The sequence below is a fragment of the Leucopleurus acutus genome (genome assembly GCF_964270905.1).
Source record: "Leucopleurus acutus genome assembly, chromosome: 2".
Taxonomy (NCBI): domain Eukaryota; kingdom Metazoa; phylum Chordata; class Mammalia; order Artiodactyla; family Delphinidae; genus Leucopleurus; species Leucopleurus acutus.
In genome coordinates, this window is record NC_139143.1 from 160,937,281 (window position 1) to 160,953,086 (window position 15,806).

Below are 15,806 nucleotides of genomic sequence, written 5' to 3' on the forward strand. Positions count from 1 at the left end.
GGTGATAGAGCTCTTGACCAATGAGATTGCTCTTCATCCTCCAACCCCAGGACAGGTAACAAGCAGCAGAGGACCAATATGAAAATAGATATTAAAAATAGCCACATTCAAACAGTACCACTCTTCTTTCTTTAGAGCTGTGCTTCTCAACTGAAGCAATTTTCCCCACAAGTGGCAATGTCAATGTCTGGAGACATTTTTAGTTGTCACAACTGGCAGAAAGTTGGGGTGCTACTGGCATCTAGCAGGTGAGGCCAAGGATGCTGCTTTACCTCCTATACAGGACAACCTCTCAACAAGGAAGTATCCGAAACATCAATAGTGCTGAAAAACCATCTTGAAGCCACTTAGTTTGAAGCATGTGAGACATAAGAATATGCCAATCCTGTGGAAAAGCCGTTTCTCTTGTTCTGTAACAAAGAGATAAACATTTTGATACAGAATTCCCAAACTGGAAAGAACCTTAAGGATTATCTAGTCCAAGCACAGCTGGAGAATCTAAGGCCCGGGGAGGTCAAGTCATTTACCCAAGTTCATAGAAGAAATCATCAGCTGGACTGGAATGAGAATCATCTTTCTACACCCCAAATGTGTGTTATACATAGTAGATGCTCAATAATAGTCCCTAAATTGATATCCTATTCTTCAGGGGTTCTTTTCTCTTCTCACACACACATTCTCTGCTGCTGGAAAGCCCAAGGCCTGAGCTTGTGTGTGAAGGCTCATCCACACCCCTTCCCAGCCACGTTCCTCTTCCTCAGAGGAAGCCCAGAAGTGGAGGAGAGCGAAGAACAAGAAGCCAGGCAGAACTCATTTTTCACTTGTTTGAAGGGGAGCTCGTGCTTTTCACACAGGCAGAGAGAGGCTTTACACAAAACCTTCCGAGTCAGCAAATGAACTCTTGTACAAGACCACAGACATGTGAACTTCTTCCTTCCACGACGGCGTGCAGCTTTCCCAACACATCAGAGGAGCCCCAACCAATGGCAAACAGATGGAAAACCAGTGAGAGTTTAACTGAATCACAACCGTATCCAAAAGCTAGAGAACTTTCATCGCTACAGAAACAGCAGAATAGAAATGAATTCTGGGACCAAAATACAGATGGTTAGTCCACGGACACGCAGAATGTTAGTCATCAAAACAGCCCTGGCTTAAGGGAGCAGAGTAAAAAGTGGAGATTTGCCCTTTCAAAAGAAGATATTCACTATGTTTCAAAAGCCAGGTGTTTCAGAATTGGGTATAATAAGGTACGGGTCGGAAGGTATGGTGCAAGTGGGGGGCGCAAAGATGCCAGCCGTGTGGATAGAAAGTTCCTGCAAAGGGGACATTACGCAGAGGAACTCAGAGCAGGTCTCTTGGGGAAAAAAATCGCGGCTTCGAAAGAGCCAAAGCAAGGTTCTTCAAATTAGACAAACCTGTTCCAGCAGGAACAAGGGGAGCTTCTAAAAGTGTTGCAAGGTTATGATTAATCTCTATGGCAGCTGAGGACAGTGTCTAAATATTTACTCCCAGCCCACAAAAAGGCTAAAGGACTGCTATTTCAGCCTCCCGTTTTACACTCCCTGCTCCATTTCCCCTAAAATGGTGTGTCTCACTGAGACCTCCTACGGAAAGGGCAGAATACCAGCTCTGTGACTGGCTCCAGCTTTCAAGGTGGTACAGATGCCAGAGCACACAAAAGAGATGGTGCACAGAAGCAACTGTCACAGAGCAACCTTGAGATTCACCTGCTCGGCTTCCTGCAACGTCACAGAGCTTCAAATCTCTGAGTTAAGAGTATGAGGGTGACTTTCAAAAAACTAAACAAGATTATGATCTGAACACACATAACTAGAATAGTGTTCACGACGGAGACACAGACACTATGTACCCGATGCTGTGCTTTAGCTAACAGGAAAACACGGGACTCAGTCCCTCTCCTCATGGAATTCACAGTCTAAGGAAAGCTTTGTAAAACAAAAACAGAACACAGTAGCTGTTATTCCCCTTTCCACCAATGTGGGGCTTCTAATCCTCCTTCTCAGTGGACTGAGTTTAAGTGAAGGAGGCCTGTATGAACAACATAAGATGCTGATCAACGGCCCAACAGTATTTCCACATACCAAGTATATAACGTGGAAATTGCACGTGAGATATAAGAATATATCTTGGCCCATCTTGCTGTGATCATGTCCCATAAATCTGTTCCTTACAGTCAAGCCTGAATTCTCCCCAGCTCTCTGTGCTCCTTGTCTCAAATGTCCACTGCCATGAGGCAGTTCAAAATGAACTGCCCCCATGGCAAGGCCATCTCTACATGGGCTCAACCCAGAGGACTCCCTGACAACTCCTTAAAATTAGAGGGCCCACATAACTACTCAACTCTGAACACATAAATAACCCATTAGTCTCACAGCAACACAAAAATTCACAATGTCTCATTATCTTATAAAACTGAAAAATTAAGACCCAAGGGTCCAACAATTGGGCAAGAGTTAAGTAATGATATATTCAAACAATGGAATACAATAAAGGCATTTAAATGTTTTTAATGTCATGAAAAATGCTTATGATAAATGTTAAGCAAAACAATAATGATACAAAATTATAATAGCATAAGCTGAAATAAAAAATGGGTGATAAGGATTATATGAAATACCTTCTGCATCATACTTTTTCATACTTTCCAATGATTTTCATCACAAATATGAATAACTTTCATAATGAGAAAAAATAAAGTTTTTGTTCTTTAAAGAAAAGCATTTAATGATGTTTAGCTAATAAGCACAACTGGTCTGGGAGTCTGTTCCTATGGTAACAAATTTTTTTTTCTTCTTTTTTCTTTTTGGTCATCCAGCATGTGGGATCTTAGTTCCACGACTGGGGATCAAACCCCCGCCCCCTGCAGTGGAAGCGAGGAGTCTTACCCACTGAACCGCCAAGGAAGTCCCTTTTTTCCCCTTATATGCATAAGAAGTCTAATGAAACTGAGCCTTATTTCTACTCTGCCCTTGATTTGAGTCACTTGTGCCCGGTGCCTATTCACAGACTAGGCTCAAAACCAAGTCAGAATGCTCAGAGGAGGTGATTTGGAATCTTCCTGATTACAGTGTTGTATTTAATGATGCTTCCTTTCTCTCACATAAAAGCTAGTAACGTTAATAATGGCACTCACACTCTACGAAAGACCTTTGCTCAAAATTCTCCTCGGTCTGAAACAGTTTCTCCAACCCAACCCCTCACATCTACCTTCAGAGAGACAAAGTCCCCAGTCCTTACAGCTATTATTTCAATAAAAATGCTTTCAGCACAGCAGAAGAGCCTGAATCTTTTCTTTCTTTCTTTTTCAAATCAGCCGTCACACAAATTGGTTTCCATTAGGTCCGTTGTTGCCAGCTATTTTGAACACAAGCATCATGATAAGAACAGGGAATTTCCTTCCTATTTCTCATCAGAGGGCTTGGGTCAGTTATAACCCAAGTGGTAAAGTATCAACAAGAAAAGACACCAATGCCTCTTCCCTCACCAGCATATGATATTACCAGTTCACATGGAAAATTCTGTACGAAATTATTTTTCAAAGGCATTAGAACAAAAACCGTCTAAACAATATTAAGACAAAGTTTTTAACTCAAGGCTTGAAACACTAGAGATCTCATTTCTAAATACACACACACACAGAGGGGACTTCCACTAAGACAAGAAAAGAGGAAGAAGTTAAAATTTACTTCGTGTGCACTTCAGGAAGTAACACTGTAGGATTAACATGTAAACTCACATCTAAAGGTATAAGCTCTGAGATAGAGGCATGGGGATTTATGGTCTTCCCATCACTAGCAACTGCTGTGAAAGACAGTATGGCTATTTGCAATAGAGGAAAAGAAAAGGTGCTCTATTTTCTCACATCTCTGTGCTGGGACAGGCTTATCAGCTACAGCTGACAGTAGGTCTCTCTTCCTCCTGTATTTGCTCTACTATTTTCAACACATGATAAAATGAGAAAGTTACACATTTGTTTTTTGGGTGTGGAGAAATGACATGAAGCCTGAGGGATCCAGTTCTCATTGTTTCCGATTAAGACATTTCTTTTTGAAAGTTTTGACTTGAAATTAAATAAGGATCAACAGAGCATTTTCCAAGTGGGCTTATGAAGTCCAGTACTTTCTAAATAAACCATATCCTACAGGTATGTAAAAATCAAACCAGAATATCCATAGGAAATATACAAATGGGGAAAAGAGGGCTACGGTCAACAAAAATGGTCAGAAAACTACTTAACATTACTTGAAAATGCAAACGAGCAGCAATAATAAAATCCCAGCAATATGTTGCAAAGGTGGGATTCCAGGGCGTTTCAGCCACACAGGAGGGAGCATGGGGGTCAAGGCGAGTGGTGGACAAACTGAAGACGACCTCCAGGGCAACCTTACACTGATGGATGGCCACAGATGAAGGCAGATTTGGCTCATCTCTGGGGTTTTTCACTGGGAAGGGACCTGCAGTTCAGCCATCAATGGACCAGCATCCACAAAGCCTGTGGGGAGATATAGGATCCAGAAGAGTGGGGTAGGGAAGGAGAAAGTTTGGAAAATGGAAGAGTCAAATACAGTAGTGAAATATTGTAGTTATTAAACATGAGGCTTCAAAAACGCATAGATGTACCTCTTAAGGTAAAATGGACTGCATGGGAACAACTGGTACTCTGGGAAGCAGGCTGATACGCTTTTTACAATACCAAATTACATTTCAATCACATCTGTGAATTATAGTAGTACCTGCTAAGAGGAAATTAATTTTGGGAGAAAACAGAAAAACAATGAAACCTATGCAATTTTTTTTTTTTTTTTTTTTTACCGTTGGTAACTTTACTCAATGAAGGTTCCTTATCCATAGCTTCTGTGGAAAATAACAGCCTAAAAGCAAACATACTCACACTCCACTGAAAACCCTTGTTGGCCTAGTTCCACCAATTCCATTAACGTGGCAGGCGCCCAAAGGCAGGTGACCTGATTGACAAAAAAAGCACTTCTAGAAAGTGCTAAACTTGTATCACGTAACTCATTAAACACTTTATAATCAAGGAGAAAACTAGTAGCCATAACTTGAGAAGCTTTGTCTTTAAATGGAGCAGCAGCAACCTTCCAAATAAGACAAAATATTTTTTATTTTTCAGGTTCAGGATAGAAGATAGTATGTCCAGGGATCTTACCTCTCTCACCCAGTGGTAACTGGACTGAATCAGGGGGCAGGTGGCACGGGCAAACCGATCAAACTATTTAAAAAAATACGTGGCACAAGGAAAACTTCCTTAACTATCAAGGAAAGTCTAATCTGTACCACGTTTTAAGGCTGCAATCCTCAAAACTCTCTTTGTACATCTTAAGTGTTCTTTGTTACTCAAAGCTTTTAGTTGTAGATGGGACAAGCTCAGTGCATACACATCATGCTTAAGCCTTCCCAGAATTAACAGGGTGGGAACTTATCTTCTGAGTAACCAAATGATAAATTGTCCTGGTGGAGACCAAAAGTCAAATACAGATCCCACAGAATCCGCACATCCTAATTATATAGGCAATGCCTATATAAAACTTACATTACTTGTTACGTGACTATACAAAGTTACATTACTTCCCAGGACTAATTATTGTTTTGGCAACAGTTAAGATCCTAGATCCTTTTGAAGCACAAGAGGTTATCTGCCTGAAAACCCTTCTTATTGCTTGTTCAAAATAACTGTTTACTTACAAGGAGAAAGAATTACATCTTGGAGATTTAAGTGCCTTTGTGCCTTTGCCTGTCTCAGCCTGGATCCTCCCCTTGCTCTACACTATCACAGGGAACTACATCCCCCAGGCTCCCTTGCCAACTGATTTATGAGTAAGTTCCACCAATGGGAGGCACTGATGAGGAAAGGCAGGAGAAGGAGGGAAGCCAGGGTAATGCTCTCTATCTTACTTGGTCCGAGTTCCAGCTGCCACCAGACAGCTCTTCTTTCCAGGCTTCTAGCTCACAGCAGATGGCTCAGGCTTCTAGCCTTTGGTGACACCAGCACCTTCTAATTTCCTTAGGGGCCTAGGAGCTCCCAGGTGTTGCCAATCTCTGGGTTGTCTCACCACCCCATTGACCTTCTTGGCTCTTGTATCACCTATGGAAACTATTCCATATTAAATTCCCTCTGCTTGTACTAACTACAGTGCTTTCTGTTTCTCTCTGAAGGGTCCCTACCTTTAAAATATATTTTAAAACTTAGCTTTCCTAAGAATTACACAAACATTCAGATAACATATAAAGGATTTCTTCTAATAAGAAACAAAGGATTTATACTGTTCAAACAAATACTTACTGAGAGCCTGACCTGTGCCAACCATTGTTCTAGGTGCCAGGAATACTATAGTGAACAAAACAGGCACAAAACCCCTGCCCTCATGGGGCTTACATTCTAGTGGATGCGTTAACTGTAGCAAGTTACAATTTTAAGAAGTTAACTAGCAGAGGAATATTTCTCTAACAATAGAGGAATTTGGTAAAAGTGAATTAACTTTAAGGGGTTCTACTCTACATAGACTTGGTTCCTACCTTTTCAATGTGGTATGCTGAACTGTCACACTCCAGGGGCCAACACAGAACTTCTTCAAAGTTAGTATCTACTTAAACTGGCCACTTGCTCAAACAGAAGTATAACTGTGATAAGGATTTAAGCAGACACAATGACAAAAGTTAGGCACTGTATGCTTAGAATGTAAAACACATTTGTGTTTTATGCAGATTCTTGTTGGACATCTTTTTCACAGGGGATATCATTTGGAGGAATTGAGTCTGAGTCCACTTAATAAGTCACTTTATCTCTTCCTTATGGCACAGGTAGCTTTCAACATAACACACAAAGCCAGCTGCAATGTTCATAATGAGTAATGTGTTGTGGTCTCCAGCTGCAGGACATTATTTCCAAGATGGAATTTTCAGGCAGAACAGAAACCGACAATGACTCATGTGGTGAACAGTAATATAGACAACTGTGCCCAAGAAAGCTGCCACCTACATACCATAATGACATCAGATGAAAAATGCAGAAAGAAGGAAATTTTCTGATTTATTTAAAAGCAATAGATTTGTTGAAAGGTATACTGAGAGATGTGGCTGCAACTGCCTGTTTACACATCCTAAGCACTGAACAACCAAGGACACACTCAAATATTCAACACTCTTAGACTGCTTGAGTATGAGAGCACGCTCAGCCTCAAAATTCAACGTCATCAACTCCAGAAATGGCATGACATCTACTGCTGACATTTCACTAGACTTCTCTAAGATAGTTTAATGTACTCATGAGGGTACACTTCCATGGAGATCTAGTGGGCACAATACTCAGACCTTCCTTACTACTCAGCAGTTAGAGAACATTGCATGTTTGCAATATTTATAATTCCATTTGAGTAGCAGGTGGGCTTCCAATACTAGGGGCTTCTTACACAACAGGGAGTCTAAAGCATATTCATAATCTCAATGCCATACAGCAAGTCAACTACAGAGCTAGGATTTTAACCTTATGGGTCTCTGCCTACCTTATCCCTTGTCAATCCCCAACATGTAGTGAGAATATACTAAAGAATCTCACACACACACACACACACACACACACATACACACACACACACACACACACACACACACACACACGGTACAGCACATCTTGCCTACTGCACATTCTGCTTCCTCTGCCTGGAATGCCGTAAATTCACCTGACAAAGTCATGCTTATCATTCAAGACATAGCCTACTTGTCTCTCTGAGCCATGACCTCCTAGGCAGACTTTCTTGCTTTCTTCAATGCTTTCATTTCTCCCTGTACACAATCCTACAATGATAATTACTACATTGCATCATGTATCTGCTTACACATCTGCTTGCCCATTAGACTATAAAATCCTTGAAACCAAAGGCCCTATCTTTTAATCTACATGTCTTGGTACAGTGTCTGACACAAAGCAGGTGCTTAAGAACTATTTTCTGAATGAATATATATAGTGTGGGATTGTACTCTCAGGCTTGCAAAGAGTTCTTAAAAGATAAGGCATTTTGTACTCTCTATCTATCCCACTGCCACTGGATAATGGCAAGGAGAACGAATAGGAAAGTATCTCCCAGGGAACAGGTTTAACAAGTTAATATTAAAAGACAACCTAGTATGTACATAATAATTAAATGTTGAAATTTATGAACTACTTTTATGAATTTAGATAATTTTTAAATATTGTTAAAATTTGTTGAACTAAAGAGTAATGTAAATAAAATAATTCATGTTTCAAATGGGAAAAAAAAAAAGACAACCTAATGGGGACTTTTATAAATTACTTTCAGTAAAACTGTGTCAACCTGACTACAACCGTCAGAGTTAAGGTACATTAGCTGTAAAAAGCCAGAAAGTTATTTGATTTTGGCTGGAGAAGGGTATTTAACAACTAGAGATGGAAGGAAAATTCCTTCTGTTGTCCAGATCTGATGCAATTTAAAAAAATCTCTTAAGAGGTGCCACAGATACAGCTAAAATAATTAAAAATTGATAGGAATGTTCATTTCTAAGGAATGATATTTAACAAGCAATGATTTAGCTATTGACAGAAAACAAAAGTAAAGCAAAGCTAGAGATTAATTTACCAGAGTTAAAATTTGGGACTAATATTAAAAAAAAAAGTCTACAGAAAGATTCCCTGGTCTAACCTTTCATACAACTTTGAAGAGTCAGGAAATTTCATCCAGAGACCATCCTCAAGGGTACCATAAAGTCCTATAGGAAATGGTTTTGGCTTAAAAACTAGGTGGTTTTTTATTTGGTGAGTTATTCAGTGAGTCATTCTAACTGTGGCTTCCAGTAACTAGAGTATTTAAGGGAATAAAGTCTGAAAGTGAAATGAATAAAATCAAGATAAAATAAACAAGTTCAGCAATGGTAATAATAAATAATGCCTACATTTGTGTAACACTTTAGTTTACGACGCATTTTTATTTTTCAAATGAGGAAAATTAAACGGAGAAAGGTAGTGTGCTGAAGGTCACAAAGCTAAAATAATCAGAGTAATGGAGTTTAACTGTATGTTCCAACATCAAAAGTCTACAGCTCTGATTCTTTGCCACCTGAAAGGTGAGCCTACCTGTGCTATGGATGGGCCTAGGACACTTTCTAAGATGACTTCAATGAGAGTAGCCGTTTCCAAATCACTTACGCATATCTTTCAACTTAATACCCTGAAAGAATGGGGACGCTCTTTAATGTGCATGGAGAGGGAATATCCATGCCCTCCACGTTATACTGTGGACTGAAAAATGCCAGGTGCCATGAACTGTGGGTAACATGCTACTATTTGCATAAAAACACTGAAAAGAAATATATTTAAATGTAGGTTTTTTTGTCCATGCATATACTATCTCTTAAAAGTCACATAAGAAATTACTAACAGTGGTAACTTGCAGAAGCACTGGAAAATGATGGCTAAGGGATCAGGGACAGGAGCACAACTTTTTTTTTTTTTTTTTCAAGCAAGCATTCAAAAGTTTATTACTCATGAATGCTAGGGAGCACAACTTTTCACTGTACATATTCCCTTTTGAACTTTTTAAATTTTGAACCACATGAAAGTGGTTTTGCAAAGAGTGAATTGAAATTTAAGAATACATAATGGGAGTTGGAACAAAGGCAATGGTTAGGTGATTCAAAGTGAAACATTTCAGAAATGGGATGTAGCAGAAGAACAGAGAAGTAAAAAGGTATCACAAAGTTTTTGTCAGACTCCAGAATTCCGTGTGGTATTTCACAGTTAGAAGTAAGTATTCCTCAAGACCATCAAACTTCTTTCATTCTAATTCTTTGCTCATTAAACAGCTCTCAACTTTTCACTAAACTTGATACTGAGAAAGGAGTGTCCCAACAGTGTATATGAGTATTAAGGTCATCAGAAAGGTAGATCCTTTCATCGTAAATAAGATAGTGTCCAGTTTAAACAAGTCTTTTGTTGTTCCGCGGCATGTGGGATCTTCCTGGACCAGGGCTCAAACCCGTGTCCCCTGTATTGGAAGGCAGATTCTTAACCGCTGTGCCACCAGGGAAGTCCTAAACCAGTCTTTGACGAAGTTGATTAGCGGTTATTCCAGGCACACTGATAAAATATGCAACTGCAGATCTAAAGACTAAACCTTAGACCAGTATAACCCCACCAAGGGTCTATCCAAAAACGGGACCTGGCCTCAACTAGATGGAATTAACCATTAACATATCTGAAATTTCCAGTATGTTTGTCCTCTGTTCTTCCACAACTTAAGTCAGTCCAAAATTTTACCCTAAAGGTCACAATAACTTAAGGGTTTTGGGTGATGAAACCACATCTTTCAGCCTAAAGCAAGTCACAGCATTTTTTTAAAGGCAATACCAAAGCAGCCTCCGTTCCCACACAGAAATTATTTCAATGCATTAGAGGTACCGGAAACTGGTGAGTCTTATGCTCAAGAGAGTTAAAAAACCCCAGGACCAACAAAACTTGTACTATACAAAGAGAACACATGTTTATTCTCTATTCTGATGTTCAAATTACATATCTAAAGATAATATCATTCTTAAATCAGTTTAAGATTTTTTTAAAAAAAGATTTATTGCCAGAGTTATTTTGGAACATTACAAAAATACCTGCTCAAAGGTCTGCAGTTCAGGGCTACATCATCTGATTTTATATTAATGGATTAGCAAGCAGTCACTCACCAGGTCCTATACAATTAAGCTCTCAGTTTTCTAAGGAAGAAAGGACATGAGACCTACAGATAAATACTCAAGTACAAACCTCATTTTAGCTTACAGCTTTAAAATTCCTCCTCCCACTAAGTATATTATTATTATTTATTTTTACCAGAGCTTAACAGCTTACTTAATCTACAGATGCAAGTGTCTCCTCCTTCCATGGTCTGACATTTGTCCACATGATGATTACAACAACTAAAATCAGGAAAAAGGAGAGGGAAAATGAGTAAAAGGAGTTGAAAGAGTGGAAGGGGCTAGCTAATTCACAAACTGGATAAACTGAGGCCACAACAAATGTCTTAACTGAAAGATGACTGACTGACACATTGTCATCTCCTTTTTAATACAATGGCCGAGTCACTGAAGCCACCAAGCCAAAATGTAAAGCTAATTTGTGAAAAGAAATTGTTTCAGAAACCAGAATTCTACTATCAAGAGCAGTTAATAAAGTTTACAAACAAGCAGTTACTAGCTCTCATTAAGAATGAATTGACTAATGTTTTATTACCTGATCCCCAGTAATTCTGTTGATAAAGAGCAACGGAAAATTTGGAGGAAGAAGTGATGAATCAACCACTCTTCCATGTGTTATATTTTATAGGAATATGAGTAAATATAAGAGTGGTATGCAAAATAGGGGATGGGGTGGTACTAATCATCAGAATGGCATCTGACTCCCCAAATGTAGCCATGCTCACTCCAGTGGGTTGCTTCACTGTGACTCAAGATCTGTCAACTGAGGACACAAGGGAATTTGAGTAAAACCAAGAGATATACTCTTAAATTTTAAACCGAATCTTCCAACAGATCTAGCACAAGATCTCACAAGAGTCAACTATAAGAAATTAACTTACTCAATGTAAATTGATTCTAAAGTACTTTTTAAAATGAATTATTGCCAATGCAAAAATTCAGGAGAGAAGTCTGGGGACCTGCTTTCCTAATGTCATTTATCCATTGGTAAAGGTACTAAAATATCCTACGAGGTGTCCAAATAAAAGTATCTGTCTCCTGTTCTCCTTAAATAACCTTACTTCTCGGACTTCCCTGGTGGCGCAGTGGTTAAGAATCCGCCTGCCAATGCAGGGAACACGGGTTCGAGCCCTGGTCTGGGAAGATCCCACATGCCATGGAGCAACTAAGCCTGTCCACCACAACTACTGAGGCTGCGCTCTAGAGCCCGCGAGCCACAACTGCTGAGGCCGTGTGCCACAACTACTGAAGCTCACGTGCCTAGAGAACGTGCTCCCAGCAAGAGAAGCCACCACAATGAGAAGCCCGCACACCGCAACGAAGAGTAGCCCCAGCTTGCCGCAACCGGAGAAAAGCCCGCGTGCAGCAACGAAGACCCAACGCAGCCAAAAAAAAAACCAAAAAATAAAAACAAAACCTTACTTCTCTAAAATAAAAGGTAATTAAGTGAAAGCGTCAATTAAGCATGTACTTCCTTTCTCAATACTGATAAATACAATCGAACCTTTGTTGTGTACTATACGCCCAACATGCTATATGGCAAACAATCCAGGCAAATTCACTGCATTATGAACAAAAGTAAATTAACAATAGCTCCCAAAATATATCCCTTTCTACCCAAACCAAAAAGGAAAAGAATTTTCCCAACTTCTCCAATTTATATTCCAAAGAATTCAGAAAGAAAATAAGGAAACAAAATATTTATAATCAATTTCGAGTGCAAATATTTCACTAATAACCAAGCTTTCGTAGCATACTGATTTGTAATTGTATCAAATCATGAATCTTTGAGGGCACAGAAAACAAAGACTAAATGGCTCTGCCAATCTACAATGGTCATATTTCACCTTTAGAAGGGTGATGGCCATGAAAGCAACAAATTCGATGTATCCCTTGCTTCCTCCTCCGCACTGATTAAACCAATCCTGCACTACAGACACAGTCTGCTAGTTTATGCCACCACACACACATCAGGCCTCCAACACACTCCACAAGCCAGGGCTAGGCTGTCTAGAAGTCCGCACTGTGTCACTGCATAAGGCAGTTCCCCCCTCCACACATCCAGAAAGAGGAAAGCCACCTAAGCGCTCTGTCAGATCTCAGCAAGGCTGTAAAATGACAGATGGAACTGCTAACCAAATAGCAGGCAGCGACGCTCACCACCTTTAAAAATCATTTAAGCAGTTTTCCTCCCCGTCATCTCGCTTCTCCCCGCCCCCACCCCCACCCTCGCGCGCACCACCGCAGTTCGCCCCCAGCTTTGCAAGCGGAAGGCTGAGAGCTCTGGGCTGCCTCTGGACTGACAGTCGGCCCAGAACTCATTCAGAGCCCTGAAATACAGACATTCTCACCTGCACACACCACGCCACTTCCACCCACACCACCACCGCCCCACCCCCCAACCACACACGCTCGCCCTCCCAACCTCTCCCCACACCAATCCCGGCGCGGCAGAACACCTAGCAGCCTCATCAGCAACGGTAGCACGCGTTACCATTTAGATGATCCGGGCCACCTAAGCTCCAGAGACCGCCCCCTCACCACACAGGCCGCCTCCCCCGCGCTGCCCGGAGGCTGGACCCCTCGCCCGCCAGGAGGGATGCGCTACCTTTAGACTGGCAGTCCGCACAAAACTTGTTATCCTCCTCCAGCAGCAGGTTGGCTAGGACCGCCTGGTACCGATCCACGTCCTTCACCGATTTGCCCGTCATGGCCAGGGTGCCGGCGGGGGCAGAGGGCGACGCGCCCTCCTCGCCCCCAGAAACCCCTGCTTCAGTCCAGAGGTGAGGACTCCTGGTCCCCCGCCCAGGGGCACCTCCTGAGCGGGGAAGAGACCTCTCCCACCGCCCGGCCCGGCACCCCTTCTCGGGTCAGCCGCGCCCGCCCCCCACTCTGCAGCCCCTCAGCGCGGCGCCCCCTGGCGGGCTTAGGGAAAGACCCGGGTCCCGACGAGGCTGCCGGACCAGGCAGGGACCCTCAGCCCAGGCAAGGGGGGCGCTCAGGCCTCCTGCGTGCCGGGCGCAGAGACGACTCCCAGGCCTGCCTGTCTGTGAGCCGTGCGTCCCGCGCCTCGGTTTCCCTGGCAGCTGCTGCCAGCCCTGCCACCACCTCTGCCGCCTACTTCCGGCAGCTCTTCCTCTCCTCCTCCACCCCTCCCAGCCCGCGCATGCGCCCCGCCCCCACCGCTTCGGACTGGGCTCTTCCCTCCGCTCCGCCTCTCAGGAACCAATCGGGGCAGAAGTGAGGGGCGGAGCTTGGGTGGGGCGGAGGGGGAAGTGGGCCCGCCCCCTGCATGTCCTTGGAAAAGAATGAATGGAGCCGGAGGAAAGCGAGTGGAGAGAGTAGAGGCAAGCGAAGGGAAACAACAATTAACATTAGCTGAGCTCTTACTATGTGCCAGGCGCTGTGCTAAGCGCCTTATATGCATTATCCCAATATAATCCCAAAACCTCTCTACGAGTTAAATATTTACCATCCTTATGTAACGTGGTGGTTGTGGATACTCCAAAGTCCTCCAGCTTATTCTTTCCTTCAACAGCCAAATAGAAGGGCCCAACCTCCTAACCCAGGATAAGAGGACATCACAACTTCCCCAGCTTTTCAGAGGATTCTGGTTACCTCTCACTTGGAATGCATGCTCCTGCTGAATTCCTGGTCCCCCTATTCATTAGGTCTCTTCTTGTGATTACTGACATCTTTGGGCATTGTTTTGCCTGGTGCCTAGATACTTTCTTGTTTCATTCCTCAGTCCTCCCAAAATAGTGCAGTTTTGTGCAGCAGACCTTTACTGAAGGTTATTTGGGGAGGTGGGGTGGAGAGGAGGGGTAATTACAGTAAAAGAAGAGGTAACTACTTTAAAATGATTATTAAACACCATTGTCCAAAGCCACCCTCACTACAGAGTGTAGTAAGTACAGAATTTCTCAATGGCTGTCCTTTTCTTTAGGGACCCACCTGCCATCTGGCAAATGTTTTTGTTCACTCATTCCATTCATTCATTCGCTTAGCAGATTGTTACTGAGAAACTTCTAAGTATCAGGCACTGTCCTGGGGGGAAGGGGAACAACATGATTCAATTAGTGGTTTTAAAAGGTCACTGCTGCTATGGGAAGAATGGTTCAGGGAAGCTGGTAAGACCAGATGCTCAGAGTTATCTTATCTCTAGGCAAACTCTCCTCCATCTCTTTACTTTCCCCCAAACATCAGGATGCCCTGAAAACTTTCATCAGAGAAAAACTAAAATTTTCTATTACTTTATCAATCAAAACAATTTGATTCTCTGTCTAAAGCTCTTTCCTTCTAAGCCATGCCTGAGGAGATTTGACTTTCATAAACAAAAATGTTCATTAAGGTATTTTTCCTAAACAAACTCTCAGTTCTTTCTCTAGAAGGAATTCTGCCTTCCTCCTAAGCTAATTTTCTCAACCTATATCCCATTTGTAATAATTTTTCTTACTTTAACTTACTTAAATTTTCTTATTTTAACACATATTTTACAAGTGAGCAAACTGAGAGTTAGAAAAATAAACTCCTTCATCTAGGGAGTAGTAGAGCTGGGATTTTTAACCTAGATCTCTATGATTCAAGAGCCTTAGTACTATCAGAGTTTTTGCTTATGTTATATATTATAATCCTCAGAAAACCCCATCAGGATAGGTATTAACATAATCATTTTTCAAAAAATGATGAAACAGAGTCTCAAGTTGATGAAAGAAAGGCTCAAGATTACCCAGTTAATTGCGATCATTGTGCCTTTGTTCAAATTCTCATCTTCATCCCTGCACTATGCAAATAGCCTTCTCGCCTTATAGTCTAACCTTAGTTAATTTGATCCTTCACCCCACTCTTTGGAGAGAGCTTTCTAAATGGCAAATCTGGTTGACTAGCTCTCCTGATTAAAAACCCTTTAGTGGCTCTCCATGATCTATGACAATCCTTCTCAAAATTTCCCATCTAGAGAGAGATTGCCTAGTCTGGTGGTTAAGCACACAGACTATGGGACCAGAATGACTGGATTTAAATCTTTTAAAGCTTTAAAAGAGCTTTACCACTTACTATCTGTATGACTT

The 15,806-nt window shown here is 41.7% G+C and overlaps 1 protein-coding gene across 2 annotated transcripts in view; it reads right to left on the reverse strand.

Annotated features, from left to right (window-relative positions):
- Positions 1-13,833, reverse strand: part of SMAP2 (small ArfGAP2) — a 47,023-nt gene extending 33,190 nt beyond the window's left edge. The window contains exon 1 of one of the 2 annotated variants that reach the window (XM_082834620.1): positions 13,346-13,833. In XM_082834620.1, the coding sequence (XP_082690746.1) occupies positions 13,346-13,448 (103 nt within the window). In that variant the 5' untranslated portion in view covers positions 13,449-13,833. Of the gene's footprint in view, positions 1-6,558; positions 6,821-13,345 lie in introns of those variants that run through there. The other variant, XM_082834621.1, reaches the window with a different exon arrangement.
- Between the last annotated feature and the right edge of the window lie 1,973 nt (positions 13,834-15,806).